The sequence below is a fragment of the Eutrema salsugineum genome, unplaced genomic scaffold (genome assembly GCF_000478725.1).
Source record: "Eutrema salsugineum unplaced genomic scaffold, Eutsalg1_0 scaffold_6, whole genome shotgun sequence".
NCBI classification, from domain to species: Eukaryota; Viridiplantae; Streptophyta; class Magnoliopsida; order Brassicales; family Brassicaceae; genus Eutrema; species Eutrema salsugineum.
In genome coordinates, this window is record NW_006256547.1 from 14477314 (window position 1) to 14500992 (window position 23679).

Sequence of the window (23679 nt, forward strand, 5' to 3'; positions counted from 1 at the left end):
CGCGTTTCAAGTGTTGCACCTGTGAATCTAATATTTGTTTAACATATACGCATTATTTGGAACTCTCTGAAATATCTTGTTGGAAGTTACATCCACAGGACCAGTTCCAAATATCTTGTTGATATATATGTGAAAAGTTGAGTTAACAACAGACGAGGTTTATGTTGAGTGACGGAGTTAACGATACATAACAATATAAAATACATTTATTTAGGCATATTGACATGTTGAATGAATTCGCTTATACGGTAATGACAATGCTACAACAACATGTACAGCTAGGGCCAACAAATAGAACGAAGATGGTCCAAATCTAATTTCAATCAACTAGCTTCTGTCACCGTAGGAGACAAGCAACTGTAAAAGGACAATCTTTCTTGGAACTCAAGCTAGACCTCTTTCATAATCAACCCAACACCTTCCGTATCGCATCCACCAGCTCTTCTCTTCTTGAAGGCTCCACCTGCAGCACAAATATTCACTTAAGCCTCCCCAAAAAAACGAGCCATGCAGAAAAAAAAAATACTAGAGAACCAAAAAGTTACAAAACCTCGAATTTCTTTAGGGTTTCATTCCATACCTTGTTTAGAATATTAGCAAGACCTTGGGGCAGAGCCTGCAGATCCGACGAATTCCCAATCTCTGCAAGTTGATTCAACAGTTTCTGCGCTCTCAACTCGCTCAGCTTTAACTCGTAGTTACTAACATTTTCCTTCCATGTAAAGAACAGTTGGTCGTCTGTCCAAGCCTCTTCTCTGCCCTTCGAAATATCGGATTTGCAGAACCAGTCTTGAATCAAACCCATTGCAGATTTATACGATAAGTTGTCTCCGGAAGCTTCCTTTACGTTTTTCACAAGACAGCTCTCGGCGATTCTCCGTTTGAGCTTCTTAAAGAAGAAGGACCGCGAGCCGCTCCATTCCACAACACTATTGATCACTCCTTTTGCAGCCATTCTCATGGAAGTGTCATGAAGTTCCGCGAATTTGGTGGCGATTTGGATGTAAACTGGTAAAAGCTGCTTCTCTCGGGCTTTTATCTGTTCCTGGAGAAGCTCGACGTTTGCATAAGCCTCGCTTTGCTTGGCATCTTGCAGTTTTGCTTTGAGACTGATAAGCTTCTGATCCAATCTTCCCATGCACTCTAACATCTCTTTCGTTCTAAATTTTATCTCTATCGTCCCTTCTGGCTCAAGCACATTTCCACGAGCAGTTTCATCAGCATACATTTCAACGTAATCCGAATTTATCTGGCTATCAACAACAACCCACGCTCCACCACGTAACTCTCCCATCTTCGGGATGTACACAAACACCGGCTGCCGATATGTTCTCAAATTTTCTACTATTGTTGAACCAGCCTGAAGTATTCCTTCGAAAAGATCTCTCTGCCCACCAGAAAACCCTCTCCAGTTCGCTAGGATAAACAATGGAAGCTCTTCCTGGTTGAAATCCATGAGCGCTTGAGCTGTCTTGGCCGCGGAATCAGGGAACCAGACTTGCCCTGCTTGCGGAACAACTCTTTCATGAGAGTCGAGCTGTCCTGGATCTGCTGGGATGATCTGCATTACAGTCTGTGTCTCAACTGCAACAACCCCAACGGGTATTCCCCCGAGCTTAGCTCTACCAGTCACTACTGTCCTTGCCCAGCCTTCAAGAGTCTCAATAAAGCTATTTTTATCAAAGATACCACCAAGCCATTTACCGGTATTGTCGTTTACCCCAGCTATAGCAGCTCGTGGGTCGCAAGAGGTCTCTGGGACGTACTCAACAGTTCTCTCCGGTGGATCTAACGGGGCAAGAACAGGAAGAGGACCCCCCACGTAAGCAGGAATATAACTCAGCCAGTTGAGAATTGCTGATACGCCTTCGAGATCATCTGAGACTGTAAGATGAACAACACCATTTGTGCCCATGATTTTCGGGCCACCAAGTTGCATGTGAGAGCTATAGACCTCACGCCCAAGTAACTTGTTGAGCGTCGAAAATCCAGTCAAGATGATCGGCTGGTCTAATCTCTGTATGCACCGCATACCTAGGCGGGCAAGGTAAGCACCAATCCCTACCGTTCTCCCACTAACAAAGGTTAGAGTAAAAGTCTCGTTGTATGCCCTTGAGTAAGCACCCGCTATTGCCCCACTCCCTGTTAAGTTCTCTACGCCAATACCATCTTCTTTACCAACGATCGTATCAATCACCCACCTTGTTTCCCCAGTAGGAAGCTTTATTTCGTGCGAAATGACAGATGATCCAATCCTTGCATGGTCTTCAGGGCTTAGGTATATATATTGAAAACCATTCTCGGGGAAAACTTCATCCGACCATCCAACTTTAAAGCAGGCTTTGACTTCTTCAGCTACCCCGAGTCGGGCACCAGAATTTGCTGCCAAGTAAATCAAGGGAAGCTTCTTGGCACAAGCAAGTTCAGTCACTGCAAGGAAAAATGCGTCCTCTCTAGGACCAAAAGAACCAGCTTTGAAGGTGACATCGTTGGAGACTATGAGAAGTTTCCGTCCCATAGGAAACTCAGGAGTCGACATCTCTAGGCACCAGGCCACCATTCCAAACTCGTTGAGCCCCAGTGGTCTTTCAACCGGAATAAGAGATGTACAAGAACTTTCCGGATTGGAGAATACAAGCTCTTTAACATTGAAAAGAGTATTCTTACATGGTTTCTTAACTCCCGGATGTTGTGATGCCCACAACTGCTCCAAGGCTGTCTCAAATGCCTGAAAAGGAAAGAATTAACAAAAGAGGGGTTGGAAGTAGCCAAAAGAGTAAACCTATATGCGCGAATATTCTGAATTCCGTTACTAACCAACGGGAAGTCATAGCAATAAGTAGTGTTACTCCTCCTTGCGGCTAGACGTTGCCTGTCGAGATATCCCAGCGGCTTATATTGATCATTGATTGGGGTTCCATGCAAAGGACCCTTCTTGGTTAGTGAGTGATAAATCAAACTGTTTCTTCTAGTAGTTTCCACTTCTCGGTATATCTGAAACATCGAATCACAGCAGGTCAAGTCATTGAGATGTGTACTTACACTATCTGTATGGTTTGTACAATCAAATGTTTGCAAGCTGAACTTACATGAACAGTGCATGTACGGCCTGTCACGTTTGCAACCACAACCCTCCAAGCGCCACTTGCTAGTCCAGAGGACAGCAACCACAGCCGCACTTCCCACTCGCACACACCCAACCTATGCATTCTCACTCCGACTGACCTGTGTATCTCTCGAGCTGCTTCTTCTAAGATCATCTCGACTGTACTTTCTTCGTCCTCTGCATTCACTTCAACTTTCCTGTGAAAAATACGTGAATATTATTACCGTAAGGTCTGAAACATTACAAACATAACTTGTCAAGGACACAGTCATATCAACCTGGGGTAAGCCACAAGATCATCTATCTGCTGCTCGCGTAGTATGCAAAGGAACATATGTGCGTGGTCTGGTTTCATGGCAGCATTATGGGCATTCAGTTCCAATTCCTCCATGGCATCCATCAAAGACCTAAGAACGCATTTCGATGTAAAGGGCATGGAGAACAGTGTTTGGTTAATTTGCTTATCTTGCCCTTGCTGCAACATAAAGCCATCGTTCATCGTAGCCTGTCGAACAAGAGATCTCAGGAACATCCTCTTGATTGGCAATGGCTTGTCTGTTACAGTATACATATGCCATTGACGATCTCGTGAAGGCGTATACTGCATATTGGAGTACCCTTTCAGCTTATCCTGCGTCAGAAATTTAGTAAACAATCATTAAAAAGAATGCGAGATACTGTAAATATGTAATGATAATTCATAGTCACGATCATACCAACTCAAGGTATATGGACAGAGGAGGCTCCAGATGACGCAGCAACGGCTCTTCTGCATAATACCGTTTCTCCATCGACCAATGAAAAGAATGTCTCATGGGTGTTCGTCCTTCATCTCGCTGAATTATACAGCTTATCACACCGACACCAGCAGAACAGAGGCTAAAACTAATTTCTTCCTCTTTGAGAATTTTGGCCAGCTTATTTACTCTTTCTTGAGCTTGGTCCTCGTCCCCACTGAGACAAACAAACCAGCAATGTCAACATATAAGGTATACACTATAGTACCTAAGGTTGTTGAAACAGTTAGGCTGCGTCAAGTACCTGTCCTGAAGAAGACTCATCTGATTATTGATGCCCACAATAGCAATGTGCATCATATTGCCAGATAAAGGAGCTCCGGTAGATTCATAGTTGTTGTGGTTTGTTTCTGTCAATGCTGCACTAATTATACTCGACAGAAACTGCAACGATTTGATTATTACCATAGCCCCCCATTTTCTCCTACTATGCTTCTCAACAAATCCTTTTTCAGATGTCTCGAGCTCATCTGAGCCAATGCTTTTTCTTTCCATATGTTCCTCTAGGAACTCCCAGGAAGCAATAAGACCAGAACGGTGCCACTGCATCCTCACGCTTTCTTTAACGACGTAGGGCTAATGACAAGAGCCGAGTTAAAATGAAGCCAATGTTGTAACTGTTAAATAAATTGTAGTCCAAAAATAATAAGGGTGCAATAGAATGATCTCTAACCTGGTATAACCTGCGAATGTAAGTCTCAACAACCCGTCTCTGAAGTGTGTGATCGCTGTGGTCGAATAGTCCCACGAGAGCATCTTCAACAGCTAAAGATGCGCTCACAAGATCTTCCATCCTTTCATTAATGGCACTCTTCCTCTTGGGAGTATCCATATTTTCTCCATCCTCTGTAAACATTTCTAACTCTGACAAGCTTCTAGCAATGTTTGAACGAAGTTCACTTAGTTTGGTCTGTTCGAGCAATTGACTCGCCTTGAGCGCCAACTACGCACAAAAACGGATCATCAGTTGACGAATGTAAATATGAACTTTATAAAACTAAAAAAGAGCCAACGCACCTCGGAGTAATTAGTATGATTAAGTGTCGAGAATCGGATAAGTTTATCTCTGTACGCAGCAGGATTAGGGTAAACAAGCTGCTCCATGAGCCGGAGCACGAGTTTGTTTTTGTTTTTTATGCCCTGAAATGAAGAACACATGAGCATACCATTTCAATGACATAGTGATAAAGATAAGAGAAACCTGGTGTGAGAAGGATGATCACAGACCTGGTGTGAGAGTACTATATCCACAATCTTTAACAGATGTTTCTTGTATTGCTGACGCATTCGTTCAATAACATCAGCCTATTCAACAAAAATTAAGAGCTTATTAAGACTCCTCAGACATACCTAGTATCCAAAAAGCCGTATATCAGCTACTGAATCATATATTACCAGCATGTTATCATTGAATAATTCTTCTACTGATAGATATTCTTCAAAAAGGGAATGAACAATAACACGGGCATGACTTTCTCTACCACCTTCATAAGACTTTGCAAGACTCATCAATGGTTCAATGAGCCTTTCCAGTGCACCTCTCTCTTTCTCATCACAAGATAATAAATGAGCCTGTTGCAAGAAGTAGACGGAAGAGTTCAACGTGTAAAAGTCAGGTTTGGGAAATAAAATTTCAACGTCTCGAATGGAAAAAAAATAAGAGGCAATTACCTCAAGAATGCCTTTTAAAAGTTTGGCAGGGAAATCTGCCGTCAGGGAATTTCTGTAGATACTCTCAAATTCTCTGTACTTTGATTCTAGCTGATAAAGAATTTTTGTAAGAAAACCATTAGAAGTCTTGAACCTCAAAAAAAAAAAAACATAACGCAGGATAGGAATACAGATTATGAATAGTACATAAGTGTTTACCATGATCCTGAGATCTTTAGGTAGACGTGTTGCCAGAACTGCAAAGCATTCTTGCCACTGAAGGAACGGGAGTTCAGGGCTATCAAGGCAACAAAGCAAGTCTTGAACAACCTACAAGATATGAGCAGTCTCATAGTCCAATAACCTTTTAGAAAAGTTTGATCAAATAGGAGATCAAATTGCGTTTACCTCATCAACTTTATGCTCATATCCGGCAAGAATCATGCGAGCAGCATTTAAAGTTGCAGCACATCTCTGATGAACTTTACCAGAAATTGCCGTTGGAAGTCCTAACCTTGGGAAACTTCCATGGAAGGGTTCGGCCTTTCTTACAGCAGAAGGATCATCAAGATCAAGCTTGGCTATAAGTTCACCAGCCTGTCAAGAAAATAATGGATGGGTTAATCGATTTCTACAAATTGTAGGAAACCAATATTTTGCTTAGCAATGGAGTGGTTTTTTACCTGCATGGCTTGTCCTTCAGACATTTTGAAATGTATAACTCCTGACGCAGGTGATAGAAGTGGCATGCACATCTTCATGACCTCAACTTCCGCATAGGGCATATCAGCATCAATACTGCTGTTATCTGAAACCAGATACCTCAGCAGCTTGCACGGTGTCTCAGCGATCAACTTCGAAGGATCGTGATCATTCTGAATAAGCCAAAAATAACAGACACCTTAATGCTAAAATGACTTCAGAAAAATGTGAAGTGGTATTGTAAGAGAGAGAGAGAGAGAGAGAGCGAGAGAGAGAGAGAGAGAGAGAGAGAAAGCGAGAGAGAGAGAGAGAGAGAGAGAGAGAGCGAGAGAGAGAGAGAGAGAGAGCGAGAGAGAGAGAGCGAGAGAGCGAGAGATATTCGAAACCTGTAGCAAACAAGTTCTTCCGTCAATGAGAAGACGGGTTCCTGCCGCTTCTTCCTCTGCATATATCACATGGCTTTTACCATCTAACTGCAATGACAGTGAAAATCAACCAAGGAGGTTAGATTCACAAAGGCAGTTACTATGTGTGACACATGTAAATTAAGTATGAAACAAAAAGCAGAAAACTTGCCTGCATCAACAGACCTCCATCACGTAGAGTGTGTATTTCTGCTACAACTTCTGATTTGTTCATTCTTAACCGGTAGCTTCCAGATCCACCCCGGACCACATCAATCTAAAAACAGTTATGTTCAGTTAGTGAGCCTCGGTAACTACATATTCAAAAAAAAAATATGGCAGAGGAAAAGAAAAAAGAGGAGAAGAAGAAATGTAGAGATGTAGAATATTAACACTAGAGGCATACCGTATATTTACTTCCTTCAATGTTCAGAGATACTTGAGAATGCACAAGAGATATATGCTGCAATTTAATAGAGAAAAAGTTAGCTAAAATATCATTAGGAGGAAGTCGTAGGAGAGTGCTGATATTGGAATACCTTTGGGGGAATTTGCCCCTTCTCAAGATAACCAACATAATCTGAGACCACCGCTGCACTGGTCGCTGATGCTTTCTGGACATATAGAACATCACGTCACCAGATAGAAACTTTTCGAGACAATCAGATCTCTGAGAAAGAGGCGCTTACATAGAGAGCCCCGCCGACTACAGAGAGATACCATGGAGGCCTTTCTGCTCTGACCCGCATAGCAATTCTACTATCCAACCAACCAGTGTGAATTTTGTTTTCCCGGTAATCAGAAGCCTGATCAACAATAAAAACAATCTTGTCAGGGTACATTGCAACACACAGCGTGTAACTTTTGTGTGTAGGAAGAAGGAGGCATACATGTAGAAGGTCAATCGTGTAATCAACGTTAGTCCTAATTTCTCCACGAATTTGAATTTCTTTTAGCCCAAGAACCATATTTGCTATTGCCAGGGCCCTGGATTCCCCAAATGCAAAAACATGTCCTGAATAGATGATTAAAAGAAGTTTCAATTTGTAAAACTCAAGAAAAGAACTGACCTAGCAGCCCAAATATTTAAAACAACTTACCAAACTGGGAATCTGAGAACTCGTGGATGCCTCCACCAGACTGTTAGAATAAAAAAAAAACAACTAAAGTCGTAAAATTTAAGACATAGAGAATGACTTAATATTGCAAAGTATCTACAGGTATATCTACCTTGACAGAGAAGTACGCCCACACATTTGGCTTGCTCTTAAAATGCAACTCCTGTTGCAAAATTATACAAGTGTTACCCCTACACAGTTCTCAGTGAATGGTCTTTTAACTTTGAATTCTACAGCTATCATTTTACCTGTACTTTACCGCTGGTGGGTTTAAACCCGTCATCAGGATCCTCGCTTGTCACGCGTACAGCCACACAATGACCTTTTGGCCTTATAGATTCAGCTTCATCAAAATCAAAAGGGGAGGCTACAATAGATGTTTTCCTCCAAGAATCATAACCTCCACCATGTTCTATACCATAGAACCGTCTTACCTCTAACAAATTAAAGTGAAAAAAGACAACAAACAGTCGTTACACATGCTTATGGACTAAAGAGGAAGCGTAACTAAGGATGCAGGTCATACCAGGGATCTGCCAGAGAGGAATTCCCATCCCTACAGCAACTTGGGCAGCGGGAAGATTTATCTCGGCAATCCACTCAGTTACTGGGTGCTCAACCTGACCTCAAACATCAAGTCGAGAAGTCTTCAACTTTCAAGATTGAACCTCTCCTCTCAGTAGAATTCAAAAAATATAGCTGCATTACGAAACCAACCTGTAACCGAGGGTTAAGCTCTAAGAAGTAGTACTCCCCAGTGTCCATGCTGTAGAGATACTCAACAGTGGCGGCTCCAACATAATTAACACTCTTAGCCAACCTTCGAGCTGCCTGTTCGAGCTTCTTGACGGTTTCTTGCGGAGCCACGGTGATTGGACCCTCCTCTATGATCTATGGTACAAACCAAAAAGTAAGAACTCATGCAATTACTTGCCTCCGTCAATAGAAAGTATAATTCAGTTGGGAGTATAAAATCGAAGCATGTAAGAATAAAGTTAAACAGAATGTATTTCGATATGACAAGAAAATTTGAAACACAGAATCAACCACTAACAAACCTTTTGGTGTCTTCTCTGGACACTACAATCACGGCTATGCAGAGCTGAAACATTTCCGTACTGGTCACAGAGCAGCTGGACCTCTAAATGCCGACTCTATACAAAACGATAAAAACAAAAATGAAATGTAATGAAAAGCCATGCATTACAAAGTACCCATATAAGAACTCAGCTATTCTTAAATCAAGAAATGAAGTTAAGTAGCTAATACCTGTGAAGCAACCTTCATTATGAATATCGGTGAGCCTGGGACCTCACCCTGAACTTGCTTGAACAGAGCCCTAACCTCATCAGCATTATGAACCTAAAAAATGAAACCAGAATAAGTACATTATATAGGAATTGGCTTAGTCTACAATGAAAAGAGGGAAGTGACAGTCCGAACGCATATCTACATAAGCTGACCTTCCGAATGCCTTTACCGCCACCACCCCAAGATGCTTTGATCATTGCTGGGTAACCAACAACTTGACAACTAGCAATCGCTTCTTCAGTTGTGTATACACAAGCTTGCCTGTAGATCTCCTCGGGAATGGTTACCAAACTGCTGTCCGGAGGTATTTTAACCTGAAAACATAAGAATAATAATTTTGAACAGATCAACAATTCTCTGGTAAACAAGTTCAGCTTCACAGGAGTTAATTTACTTACATGAGAACCACTCCACGGCAGAGTGGGTACATCAGCAGCTTGTGCAATCAACGATGAACCAATCTTATCCCCTAATGCTGCCATTGAAGCTGCTGGAGGACCAAGAAATATTATTCCTTTTTCCTTTAGGGCATCAGGTAATTCAGGATTTTCAGATGCATGACCCCATCCAGGCCAAACTGCATCCACGCGTGTTATTTCGGCCATCTGCACATAGTTTTTAGACAAAAAAAATGACTACTTACTCCAAAGACCACAACTTTCTTGCCAATGTTAAGCTTCTCATGAGTAATTGATAATACATTGGTTGTATACAGTACACTAAGCACAACATAATTCAGATATTTTCATTCACCTCGACAATAAGCTGAACGTTGGCATAATTGTTATTGTTCGTTCCTCCCGGAACCTCCACAAACTGATCAGCGATTCTGATATGCTCTGCATTGATACGCATGTCTTCAGGGGTTGCCATCCCCACCAATAATATGGCTTTTTCGGAGCCAAATGTTTCGTAAGCCCATGTTCTGACACTGCGTATAAACTTCACAGCTGCCATTCCATTGTTAGCTATCAAAATACTGTGGATTGGCCTTGTCCCTCCAAGGGCTTTACAAAACTCATCAACCTCAGACACCGACACATGATTTCTACCGGGTACTACAGCACTTTGATACCCATTAATATAGCCAGCCATTGTTACTGTCCTGTGAGCTTCAGATATATCTGTAAAACAAGCCATAAGCAGACATACGGAATCACGTTACAAACAAATATGCAGCTAACTTTGCCTCAAGAATTGTACTTCCAACCAGAAACAGGCTCTTGAGAAGAAATTGACCAAAAATAAAACCCATTGGTACTATTATCCTCATGAACTTGTGAACAACTTAACAGGACTATAAGAATGAAACAGATGTTCAGTTGCTTAAGCTCAAAAACAAAAATGCATCATCCAATAGATGGCAGCAATGCTTTGCGTATTTATATGCAGAAAAAGTATCGAAAAAGCAAAACATAATCGCAACCAAAGATCTCTTGCAATTGTTCAAAAAGAGTATTCTCTTTTGCTAATAATGACGTCCTTTTAGAAAGGAAAAGAAATCTGAGAGATCTAGACGAGAACTAATGATTAAAATCACCCAATTTGGGAAGGAAAAAAAACCATGAAATTCCAGAAAAATGAACTCGAAAAACTCGAAACTTTACGAGCTTAGCTCCAACAAGCGATTGAAGATCAGAAACAAACTCATCTCAAAACTGACAACCCACATCGACATCATCGGAAAAACATTCAGCAAAAAAGAACCGAACTTGAACGAAGAAAAGAGCAAAATTCCAACTGTTAGATCCGAAATGAAGATGACAAAACAGCTTGAGATCAAAGAGACCCAACAAAGAAAATAAATAAAACTTAACTCTCAAATTAAGAAAAGCTGCAAACCTCGTGGTACAATTCGCTTGAGAGCAAGTCAAAAAACCATATCAAAGCTCCAGAAGAATAGTAATACAGAAAGAGAAGGGGAGAGAGAGAGGGGTTTAAAGAGCGGGAGAGGGAAGAGAGGGTTAGGTTGGAGTTAGAGAAGAAGGAAGGATGTGGGGTCGGAAGACTTAATAATGGCAGATGAAGAAGAGAAGGAGAAGGAGGAGAAGAGAGGAGAGTGCACGTGGTGTCTGCCTCCGCCACACTCCACACCTTCTCCATTGTCTTTATTTTTGTTTGAGATCCCTTTTTGTTAGGAGGCGCCGTATTAGTTCCTCAGCTACCTCTCTCTCTCTCTCTCATCTTGTCACTCTTGTTTTTTCCGCACTATTTTAATTGGTTCTTGATTGTGTGTTAAAGAAAAAAACTAAAGATGGTCATTTGTGAAGGTTTTGAGCTTAATGTATTTATTTATCTCGTCTAAAAAACAAATGTATCTATTTATCAAACCATAAGAATAAAGTCAAATGAAGTCAATTTTAAATTGGTTCACTAAATTGAGACAGGGTCTTTCAAACCATCGTTCCTTTGTATCGCCATCTAGTAACATCCAATTGGGTGCTACGTACGGGAAATCATGTTTTATCGTTTTTTATAGTTTCGTAAGTTTTTTTGTTATGTTAGAGAACCATGTTAACATTAGGAAAACATCATTAGTTTATAAACATGTTGCTAAAAATATAACAGAGATCAAAATAATTCATATTATTATCCTAAGTCATTATGTGACATTTCAATAATCTCATTAAGAGTATTTCCGACTTTCTACGATCAGACCTAAGATTTTTTCTTCTACTTTATAAGAAACAGAGATATCAGAGCGGTGAAGCTCTGCCAGAGTCACACTTGAGCAGCCACCATCAAAACAGCTCGAAGAAGAAACCATTGCAGCAATCTAGAAGGCTGATCCGACATGTTTTGGCGTGAGAGATAATTGGTTGGCCAAATCAGATCAGATTGGCATGAAACCTGGTAAAGTGATTCTAGATTCTCATATCTAGCTATAGCCGTAAGCGGATCATTATTTGGAGTTGTCTTCTAAAAGTTATGAGTGTTTTCTCAAGCCATATTTACAGGGATCCGATTCGCGAGCAGCCAACTTGTGATGTGTTTGCCAGCGATCCAGGGAGGTCTAGAAGACGATCTACATACCGGCATGAATATCTTCAATCCATATATCCAGATCAATCTTCTGATATCCATTATTCCGAGCTGTGACCAGAAAGTTATGATCCTTTTTCTGTCGTGTATCAAATATGTCCAAAGGTGAATCGGGTTTGCTATTCTTCATCAAGTAGCAAAGGTGAGGACTAGATGTGGATTCCTAAGATGCCTTAGTTGAAGTAGGAATATGTGTATGTTTGATATTAGGTAATAGATATGATTGTTGTTTGTTGCATTTGAAATATGGTTTATGCATAATTATGTGAAGTAGATTTTTGGTAGGCATGTTAGCATGATTGGTTGCTGCCGGCGTCATGGGTGTTGAGTCATGGAGCACGGTATTATTTGTTGGCTGCACGAAAGACATGATGAGAAGTGTAGTGACATGGTTCCATGAAGGATTCATCAGTGAGTGGGCCAAACAGCTGACAAGTTGCGGATGTTAACGAAAAGAAAAGTAAAGGAGAATTAGTACCTTAGACTAAGGTCTTCAGGAATGTGATATAGTATTGTTAGGATTATTGACTTGAAGTGAATTATTGCATATAGAAATGATTGTTTCATGACATGTAAAATTGTATTAAGAACATATAGGTTGTTGTGTCTTTATTGATTATATTGTGCATACTCGTTATTGTTATTTCAATTAATGTATCTAAGAATCATGTGTGCTCTAAAGTACACCCTCACTGAGTATTTCCCCGAATACTCACCCTTCTTTTTCTTTTTCAGGCGAGACTACAATATAAAACTTGTGGCGGTCGTTGTGGTGTAATGTCCGAGAGCCATGGATGTATTTTATTATTTTTATTTAATTTTAATAAAGATTTTCATAATATTACAATGTTATTTTATTTTAAGGTTTAGAGATGAACTTTTTTGTTAAGACGTTCCATCTTTTCGGTTTTATTTTAATAGATGAATATGTTTTTATACATTAAATGAGTTCGTTATTATTTAAAAAGTTGTTATTTGAGTTTATGTTAAGTTAGGTTATATTCGCGAGATTATGGTGTCTTACATTCAATCTTTGTGAATGGAGATTCGTAGATTCTCTTGTCACGGTACAAAAAGTAACTCTATGTGTTGGAAGAGGCGTCATTCAGTAAGGAATTGAACCGGAATTTTGGTAGGATATTGGATCTGCCTCCATAGGTTGACTAAGAGCTTGTGTATCATCTGCATTGTGATCCGCACTATAGGACTCTCTAAGAATGGTTCATGTTCATGTATGCATGCCAACTTCCCGACTCCATGAATCTACACAAATAAAATTCTAACATTAAAAAAAATGTAACTCCTATCTACCAAAATCCAAAACACTCTATTTTCCAAACCTTATATATGTGTCCTACAAAAAATAATATAAATTATTATGTAAAATTTTAAAAAGTGTTTGATATGGAGGAATTTAACTATTATGCAAGACTAATTATGTCATATTAATTTTCAAATTATAAAATAATTTAAATAATTTATCAATATCAACATTAACATACTATACAAAGATTTCCTATTATATTCCAACTTCTCATTCTAACAATCTATAAAATTCAAGTTAATTATTCCTTCCAAAATTACAATATCACACTTGATATTCAAAGCAATTTATAAAATTATAGGTATATCAAAGTTGTATAAGCTTATACTTGTTGATATTCTCACAAAATAGTTGGAATTATATTATCCGAACCTATTTTATAACTATCTAACGTTACTACAAAAAAAGGTGTGTTTTACATCATTTATTTTCTTTATTTGCATCAGTCATAAGTGATGTTAAAAGAATTTTACATCGCTTAAATAAATGATTCTCAAAGTGGTGATGCAAATATTTATATCAGTTGTGCAAATATTTTACATAAGTTTAAGCAAATGATGTAAATATTTGCATCAATTAAGCAAATGATGTAAATATTTTCATCAATTATTGTAATCGATATTAATTTGTATCGGTAGCAAAAAATAATGTTAAAGATTTGCATCGACTAATATAAGTGATGTATTGTTATATAATAATTATCAATTTTACAATATATATATAATAATTTAAAATCGTATTAAATTATTTTAATTATTTTAATATTAGTTTACATTTATTTTATAGATAGAATTTAAACTTTTTACTTATGTAATACATCAATATTGATTTTAAGAGTTATTTATAAAAAAAACTAAACTACTCACATCCTCTCTTAACTGTCGATGTGGAACAAAACATCAAACTTAATTAAAAATTTATTAGTAGCATCATTTTTTATTGATGTAATATTTGTATCATTTTTCTAAATGATGTCAACAACAAAATATAGTTACATCAATTATCTAAGTGATGTGCATTTATATTTTTGTATCACTTTTTCATAAAGTAATATAAATTAAGAAAAAATTGCATCATTTATTATTGAATTGATGTTAAATTAACTAATGGTAAAATCAGTTACATAACTGATGTTAAATTACATATTTTTATATCAATTGGTAATACATGATTTAAAATAATATCATTTATTTTAGTGATACAAATTAAGTGATGTAATACACACTTTTTTGTAGTGCGTTATAATCAAATGACTATAATGACACGTTTACCTTCTTTAATGTTGCTAGAGAGGTGGGAGGCTTGCTTAAAGGGTTCTATGAAGAACAAAAAACAGAGAGAAGATTATGATATGAGAAGTTGCTGCACCAAAGTAAATTGATCCTTTTTACATATACCGGGGAGAAATATTGGTTGCTGTGATCTTGGAATCAAAAAATAAAATTAATAACATGGAATTCAAGCAAGAAGGAGTAACATGCGGCAAAGTAAAAGAACCCTTAGAGCACTTTCATTAAGAGTATTTCAACTTTTAACTCAAATGTATCTTAAATAGTTGAGAACCTATCCAAATGTATCTCAAATAAAAAAAACTTTGAGATATTTTTGAGTGAAGTTCTCAACTATTTGAGATACTCACTTAATTAAATAATAGATTTTTTTATCAAATGTTGAGATATCTTTGTTGAGATATCCTTGATGGAGGTACTCATAGTGAGAGATTTTCCAGAGTAATTAATGTCGTTAAAGAATTTCGGGATTTCGTCAGAAGGAGAAATCAAGATAACCTCTCATTTGTTAATTAAAATTGATTTGACATCATAATCACACCAGATATACCAACAAGTTTCCAACAAAAATTTATATAATTATCAGTAAATGTTTAGAAAAAGCTTCCACGGACACCAATTCGAGAGCATATAATAGTTTTTTTAGAAATTTGTGGATAATTTATGAAATGGTTATGTGGCTAGTATGTTCTCGGAGAGTGTGTATTTGGTAAATAAATTTTTTTTTTCGAATGTCTTCATCACCTTCTCGAATGTCTACAAGAAACTCTTCTTCTATTGCGACGAGTTGAATCTCTTCAAGAGAATACTCGGAAGACTGAGTCATAGTAAACATGTTTTGTTGCAGAGGGTCATTCTCTTTAATGGCATCGACTCTTCCTCGTGCTCTTATTTGGGTTACAGTTATCTACAGATTTTTGGAACTGCTTATTCGAGGATATGGAAGGTAACCCACTTGATCATCCTGATATCTGATTATAAACTGATCGTCTTTACTAAGCCTCCGAGATGAGTTAACTTATCTTACACCAAACTTTGTCAATCTAACTCCCCGACCAAAATTTGGATCATACCAATCACATTTGAATACTCAATCTCAAGAATGTCATTTATTTCTCTATATTAGTCAAGGTCGTCAGAATGAACAACTACACCAGGATTAACTAATCTTTTGGTTACTTTTTGTCCCTGAATGTTTCTAAAAGATGTATCCATGAGTACAATACATTGTTGTTGATATAGCCCACGTCAAAGAACCACTAACCAATTCCTCAAGCCAAGTTTGATAGTGTTTATTCTTTCCCAAGCCTAACTGGATCTACATAAATAAAATATGTATATATTAATCAAAATTGTAAAATCTTTAAGTGTGATAATTAAACCAATCATAACTTATATAGTATTTCAACTATATGTACAACTACACCATGATTAACTGTCCCTGGATGTTTCCAGAAGACGTATCTACGAATACAATACATAAGTAACAATATAGCATATGACAAGGGACCACTAACCAATTCTTCAAACCAAGTTGGATAGTGTTTATTTTTTTCCAAGCCTGATTGGATCTACATAAATAAATTATATATAATAATCAAAATTGTAAAATGTGTAAGTGTGACGATTGATTAAACCAAACATAATTTACATAGAATTTAAACCAATTTACTAAATATGTATGTTGTATGTACTCCAACTGTATATGTTATGTTAAAGTATTCTCCTCGTATTTGTTCTACAAATATGCTGTAAAATATGTAATACTTTTTCACTAAAAATACTTATAATATACGGCAAGAAATTATAAATTATGGGTTACCTTTCAAATGGTAACAAATTTTCATAATTTTAGAATATATAAGTGTGGATGTATTTAAACTCTAGCTTGGTTGGTAAGTCAAAAAAAAAAAAATTCCACTAAATCTTCCAATGTCTGTGAAAATCTGAGACATGTATATGATGTAAGACCATGTATATCCGCCATCATCTTACCTCCCATGTTTTCTAAATTTTGTTTGTACATGTGGTGCAAAATAATAGGACAAGAAATATGAAGTCTTCACGTTGATGCTTTTTCAAACAATTGACACTTTAACTTTTCTCATATTTAATTTTCACTTTTTTTTTCTTCAAATGAAACATAAACCGTTTGAACGAGTACATTCAACAATATTGGACAGGTCCTCCTAAGACGGCTTCTCGAAGTAAGTGAATTAGCAAATATTCAATAACATAAATCATAAATAAATGATGATGGAAATCTTTTCTCCAAGGTACATATTAAAACATTATTGTTTTCCTAAAGAATATGTAACCCTTTTTTTTAAGAGATCCAATAGAAAGATCTCTAAAGAAAGATACAATACCTACATTCAAACGTAGTGAATCAGTATACATATATAATAAGAAAAGATTGTAAATGTGTAAAAGTAAAACACATTTTATCTGTTGTTGCTTTATGGAAATTCTTGGGTAATTTTGGCAAATGCAAATGGGAGCAAATGCTGCAAAAGAAAAACAGAAATGCTGCAACAAAAAAATGACAATCATGACTTTTCATACTATACATTCTACTAACATGGTTGTCAACACCGTTGGATAGATTTGCAGCATATTCATCAGGGAATTTCACGTTGGAATTATCCATTGAAATCATTCCGTCTTTGCAGTTACATCTAGTATGAATAAAACATGAACTATGCTATTATCTATCAAATGCAACACCTCTCGTGGCATAAAGTAGTAAGATCCAACTGTGATTTTATGTTATCTTTTATATTCCCTTGGATACTCAAGATTATGTTGATAATGTTATCCAAAAAATTTATGTATGAGAAGATCAAGTTTAACATCAAGTTTATGTCTGAGAAGATGGTATTTCCATTAACTCTATCATGCCCACTTCCACTGTAATCTAGTGTGCAATATGCATCTAAGTCTTGCAGCTGTATCAGCATATCTTGTCCTGTATACTCGGGCGTTGGCGGATTATGCATGACTTAGTTTATTCTAAAGAACATTCAATTCTGCCAGTATGGGGATTTTGTGTCAAGAATCAATGATGACATTCAATCCAACCAAACTTATGACCATATTTTAGCTTGAATGCATCTGTATTATCTTGACAATATGGACACGATAACCTATTATGTGTGCTCCAACCAGATAGAATACCATACGTCACAAAGTCACTAGTTTACATCAAGACAACATGCAATTTATTTTTCATTAAAACATTATATGCAACCATTCCCTCGTACCATAACAAATTGAGCTCGTGAATAAATAATTGTAAAAACACATCTGTAGTTATGTACGGGGATGATCTGAGCAAGAACCAACTTAAGAATATGAATTCTCGTTTCATGTAGAGAATCAATATACTATATATATATGGTGTGACAATAAATAGTCATAGTGAATATTTTCGACTAATTTTCTCAAATTGGTTCAACTAGTGCATAACCCTATGTACATGTTTCTAAGTTCAATTACAAAATCTAGATAAACCATCAGAAAATGCTTTAACATTTCTGCATTTGAAGGATGAGATGTTTTCCTTATGAAATCATGTTTTATGTGTCATCTCATTAGTGCGTTCAGACTGATATAATATTTTTAACTTATCTGGTTTGACCTTAACAAGAATGACTTCTTTGCAACCCTCAAATTGAAATCCATGCAGCATCTAGCATTCAAAAACACATTTGGCTGCTCAACCTCGGTTATAGTCATCTTTCCCAATCTGTTCACATTTAGGAACCCGACTAGTACTTGGCTAAGATTCCATATTTTCTAAATGCAAAAATCAAGCATAATACCCCGGTTAAAACCCTTTCAAATAGAAATGCTTATTTATCGTACTTATACTAGTGAAGCGATCATTCCCCAGTTTAAATCCTTTCAAATAAATATAAGGATATATTTGATAAAATGACAACTTATTTTACCGTTGTCTTGACAACTTATAAATCGAGTTGTCTTGATTTAGTTCTTTTTGAACCGAGGAGAGACTCTAGTGTGTGTGAGGATATTAAGAGAGTTGAGTGAAACACCGAGAGAAACACTGTGAGTTATTTATTAACCTATTTGTTCTTTTTGCGAAGTACCAATTTTTATGTCATCGGGTCCTTATTCAGACTCAGGCGGAGAGTGGAACTACTACACCTATCGAGACGAGAACCATATCTGGTGGATCAATCCAGAAGAATGGACGAAAAACTCAACCAAATCACCGAATTGATGGAACGCATGAATCAGCGAATGAATCGGTTGGAGAGGCAGCCACGGCAGTCCGATGGGGAATCAAATAGACACCGAAACCGAGAGGAGCCAGAGCACTTGAGAAGGGATCGAAATCAGGAGGAGGTTTTAGACAACCCTTACTATGCTGATGGCCATACGTCTGAAGCAAGCCGGCCCAGACAACGGTACGACTGAGCTGCTCGTCAAGGTCAGCATGGACAGTTCCGAATGCATGAGCTGCGTGACCAGCAACGCAACCGACGGTACTCGAAAGATGAAGCACGAGACGATCTAGCACCGTACTGAAGGAACAATCAGTATAATCCCGACCGAGACAGAGGCCGAGTTGACAACGATCTCGCGGGTATGAAGCTGTGAATCCCTCCCTTCTATGGGAAAAATGACCCAGATGCATTCCTGGAATGGGAGAAGAAAATCAAGTTAGTCTTTGGGTGCCAAAAATTTTCCGATCAGAAGAAGATGAACTTGGTCACGACCGAATTCCATGGCTATGCGGTTGACTGGTGGGATCAGGTGATGACCAACCGAATGAGGAATGGGTTCCGACCCATCGCTACATGGGATGAGATGGCCGCCTTGATGCAACATCAGTTTGTACCAGCACACTATCATCGGTAGCTGCACACACGGCTTAGACGGCTGACCCAAGGGACTAAGAGTGTAGAAGATTATTTTCAGGAGATGGAACGCCTGATGCTAAAGGCCGACGTATACGAGCCACCGGATGCGACCATGGCCCGATTTCTGAGTGGGCTGAACCGAGAGCTACATGATCGGATGGAGTTACAGGAATATGCGAGCTTGTCAGAAATGTTGCACAAAGCCATTCTGGTGGAGCAGCAACTCAAGAGGAAGAGCACTATTCGGCCAACCTATGGAAGCAGCTCGTGGCCAGCTAACCGAGATGACAAATCTTATCCAGCCCGGAGCGACACCAAACCCCGAGCCGATTACAAACCCTGCAAGTCCAACGCCGAGAACCAAGGCAAGACTGAGGCTAATCCAGCCAGGAACAGGGACATCAAATGCTTTAAGTGCAGAGGCAAAGGACACTATGCCAACAAGTGTCCAAATCAGAGGGCCATGTTGCTTTTAGACTCCGGAGAGATCGTTACCGCTGATGAGGAGAAATCTGGTCCTGTGTTTGATGATGATGCTGAGGAAGAACGTACTGCGGAAGGAGAGTCGTTAGTAGCCCGGAGAGTTCTTGTATCTCAGGAGATGGTCCGAGAAGAGGATCAACAGGAGAAACTTTTCCACACAAGATGTAAGGTGTTTGGGAAGATTTGCAGCCTGGTGATAGACGGTGGGAGTTGCACCAACGTGGCGAGTCAAACGCTAGTGGAGAAGCTTGGTGATATGTCTATATTTTACATCATTTAGAGTGCATTTTAGAGTCCTCATCATGTGTTTTCCCATGTAAATTGAGTCTTTAGGCGTCAAAATAGGATTTAGGGCTTGCATTAGGTCCCAAAGAGTTTTGCATGTTTTGAAGTCTTTATCAGGTACTTTGGAAGTCATTTGGAGCTTGAGAAGAGGAGCAGAGAAGAAAACGGTGAAGAAAAGGGTCAAAAATGGTGAAAACCGCTTGGAGGAATTTCTCGGCCAAAACTCGTACCGACTGGACAGAAACATCGGTCAAAAAGCTTACCGATCGACCAAAATCAGCCTGGGTCGAGTATCGGGTGCAAAATACCACGGGTTAAGTTTTTGGCCGAGGCGAGAGAATTTTACGGCTAAAAAGCTTACCGCGGTACATAGCCCTCGGTCATTTTCCTTACCGCGGGAAGCTTTTCTCGACCAAAACCTGTCCTTGCCCGCGCGTTTCAGAGATCAGCAATCCGGGGAACCTTCCGGTCCGAATCAGTTGGCAGGGTCTTCATCAAAGTTGGAGATAATCAAGCAAAGATCCCAGAGCAGTTGGAATCATCCAATTCGGACCAGTGAGGAGAGAGATACGGCTTCCGGAAGATGCACCAGCATTACGTGCATCCGAGAACCGAACGGCGGATTCCAAAGATCACAGCGGACGGAGCCTTTCCGATCCAAACTAGCCTGCCCGGTCTTCATCAAAGTTTGAGATCTCTGAGAGACCTTGTCAGGAAAGGTGAAATCGCTCTATTCGGAACAGTGGTTTGAAAGATAAAGTCTCCGGAGTTCACATCGGTCCAAAAGCTTGTTTTCCGGTGATTCCTATGCGGTGCAAAGATGTGAAATCCAGGAAGCCTTCCACTTCCCAAGCTCCGACGGTTTCTTCACCAAAGTTCGAGCTTATTGAGTCATCCTGACTATGGAACTGGTCTCAGAGCATTTGGAGTCGTGTGTTGAAAGTTACTGTTTCCGGAAGGCAATTTGGTCGATACAAGCCTAAATAAGTCTCGATACGCGCTAAGTGTTTTCTCAGGCCTCGGCATCATCACCTCGACATTGCTCAAGCCAAGGCTCATATCTTGAGAGTATTTTGTACTAGACCACGTGCGGACGCCTCGGCACGTTGGGATCAAGGCATGCACACGTAAGAAATGAAGCTGGAAACGACTAAGTGTTGAACGTGCACCTCGGTGTAATGACCTCGGCGTGCATGCCGGACTCTGTTCTCCCAAACCCCTCGACTACCAACCCCCTCGGAATTTTATACCGAGGTCCCTTGTCACAAACCCAGAATCAAGAACAAGACGGCTCAAGAACACACACGTGAAGATGGATCAAAGACTAGGGTTCATGCATGTTCTTGACGTGTTCTTCACGAGATCTTCATTTGGATCCTGACTCACGTGCACTCCTTGACATGAAGAGCTCGGCTTCACTCTCCGACACACCTTGGCTCTCACCCATCAACCCAAGAAGGCGGCTCAGTACCCGGTTTGTTCCGGGCTGACCCGCGACACTTTGCCTTTGCTATAAATACATTTTAGGACCAAAAACCTAATCATCTTATCTCTTATCTGTTTTTAGCTTTAAGAACTTGCCTCTTTTGTGAAACTTGATTAATCTAATCCGATATCTCGTCTTTGCATCAGAATCTTGTTCTCTTTTTATTTCTTTTATCATCCAGCATCAAACTCCTTATCATGACAAGCTACACGTCTTGCAAAGGACTTAGTGAGCTCGTTATGATCAGTGAGTAGTCGTTTAAGCGGATTTAAGAGATAGGTAGATTAGGGTGCTTTCAAGATAGATTAATGGGTTTAGGTGTCTAGTCTTGCATGTTTCATTCTTTAACCGACGAGATCTCTAGGCTGGATCCAAGCACATCACTTGAGGTTCAGATCTGAGACATATCTCGCATCAAAAGTGTTTGTAGAAATGCCTGAACCACTCGGTTAAGGGTTTAAGAGTCTTTCATCGCGAGAGTGATAGTTTGTTCTCTTAAATGACATTTTTGAACTGAATCTTATTGCTGACTAATTCATGCTTCTCAAAAGGGATTTTGGTATGAAAGAGGATCAGTTTAGATGTTTAATACTTTCATGAGAAGATTAACATGCCTTGAGTTCAAAGTTAAATGAAATCGCTTGATAAAATGATTCATTAACCCATTAGTTTAGCTTGGAAGCAACCGAGTCAAATATCCTGTCTAAAGCTTCTGCCTTTATCATATATTATCATCATCCGAACCATCTGTTTGTCATTTGCATTTTCACTTAGTTTAAATCTCATCTTTTGTCTAATTTACATGTTTATTTACTCGTTAAATAGCTTAGCTAAAACCCTTCACCATTTTCTCTTGACTTAAGGTGACAAATGACATAGATAGTGTCTCCATTACAAGCTTGGTTTGATAACCCCTTGTACTACAAGGACAGGGGTATTGATAACCTCTTCAAAGAGTAAAACTCTTAGTTATCAATTGGCGCCGTTGCCGGGGATTGTGGGAGCATTATTCTCTTATTTGTTCTTAAGATCAAGACTTTACTTTCTTTTGTTTTACTGACTCTTTTGCAAGTTCTTGTTTTGATTTCAGGTGCATGAAAACCAGGTCTCGTAGCACAGAACCGCCTTTACCATACGACAATAACATCAACAGGATTGAGAGGCGAGCTCGCGAAAGAGAACGGCACTTTGAAAGACTAGGAATGGCAGAACAGCAAAGGATCGAGCAACAGGCTCAAGAAGCCGAGCACCAGGCTCAGGCTAATCAGGCGCAGGCAAGAAGAAATGAACAACAAGCCTATGTTAACCAACAACAGGCTCAAAGAAACGAGAGGCTTGCTCAGCAAAACCAACAACAAGCTAATAGGAACGAGCAACAAGCCCACCATGTTCATCCGCCACCGCCACAAGCTCAGAGACAACCTCCTCCGGTCTTTGTTGGAGAGAACGACCGAGCTAATGCGCACCAATACCGAGCCGGGATTCAAGCTCCACCGGTTCAGAATAACAACTTTGAAGTTAAAGCTTCCCTGCTCAATATGGTGCAGAACTCAAAGTTTCACGGTCTAGCCGGAGAAGACCCTCTTGAGCATCTAGATCAGTTTGATCGAGTTTGCGACTTAACCAAGATCAATGGCGTCTCGGAAGATAGCTTCAAGCTACGCTTGTTCCCATTCAGCCTCGGTGATAAAGCTCACCAGTGGGAAAAGAACCTCCCGAGGGGTTCGATACAAACAAGGGAGCAGTGTAAACTGGCATTCTTATCAAAGTTCTTTTCCACATCACGCACGGCT

General features: G+C 39.1%; 1 protein-coding gene across 3 annotated transcripts; it reads right to left on the minus strand.

Annotated features, from left to right (window-relative positions):
- Positions 1 to 121: 121 nt before the first annotated feature.
- Positions 122 to 11203, minus strand: LOC18011508 (acetyl-CoA carboxylase 1). 3 transcript variants are annotated; one of them, XM_006395966.2, is made up of 32 exons: positions 10931 to 11202; positions 9842 to 10212; positions 9487 to 9693; positions 9241 to 9402; positions 9047 to 9139; positions 8836 to 8931; positions 8495 to 8668; positions 8304 to 8397; positions 8026 to 8213; positions 7890 to 7940; positions 7760 to 7799; positions 7550 to 7674; positions 7349 to 7465; positions 7199 to 7273; positions 7066 to 7122; positions 6832 to 6936; positions 6642 to 6728; positions 6237 to 6428; positions 5962 to 6150; positions 5773 to 5883; positions 5575 to 5664; positions 5299 to 5475; positions 5131 to 5208; positions 4921 to 5043; positions 4577 to 4846; positions 4148 to 4479; positions 3823 to 4060; positions 3385 to 3737; positions 3090 to 3303; positions 2818 to 2994; positions 581 to 2728; positions 122 to 463 (listed from the first exon to the last, which is right to left on the minus strand). In XM_006395966.2, exons 2-32 carry the CDS (start codon positions 10181 to 10183, stop codon positions 407 to 409), a joined length of 6762 nt encoding a protein of 2253 aa, XP_006396028.2. In that variant the 5' UTR covers positions 10184 to 10212; positions 10931 to 11202; the 3' UTR covers positions 122 to 406. The 3 variants fall into 3 exon arrangements, with proteins under 3 accessions (XP_006396028.2, XP_024006702.1, XP_024006703.1); XM_024150934.1 differs by having other exon boundaries at positions 7349 to 7674; positions 10931 to 11203; XM_024150935.1 differs by having other exon boundaries at positions 7349 to 7674; positions 10906 to 11203.
- Positions 11204 to 23679: the final 12476 nt, after the last annotated feature.

Excerpts from the sequence above, each read along its gene's own strand:
- LOC18011508 (XM_024150934.1), bottom strand. The coding sequence starts at position 10,183 with ATGGCTGGCTATATTAATGGGTATCAAAGTGCTGTAGTACCCGGTAGA. Across the intron at positions 4,480-4,576 it reads ACATTCGCAGGTTATACCAG|CCCTACGTCGTTAAAGAAAG; the intron begins GTTAGAGATCAT and ends TCTTGTCATTAG. Across the intron at positions 2,729-2,817 it reads ATTGCTATGACTTCCCGTTG|GCATTTGAGACAGCCTTGGA; the intron begins GTTAGTAACGGA and ends TTTCCTTTTCAG.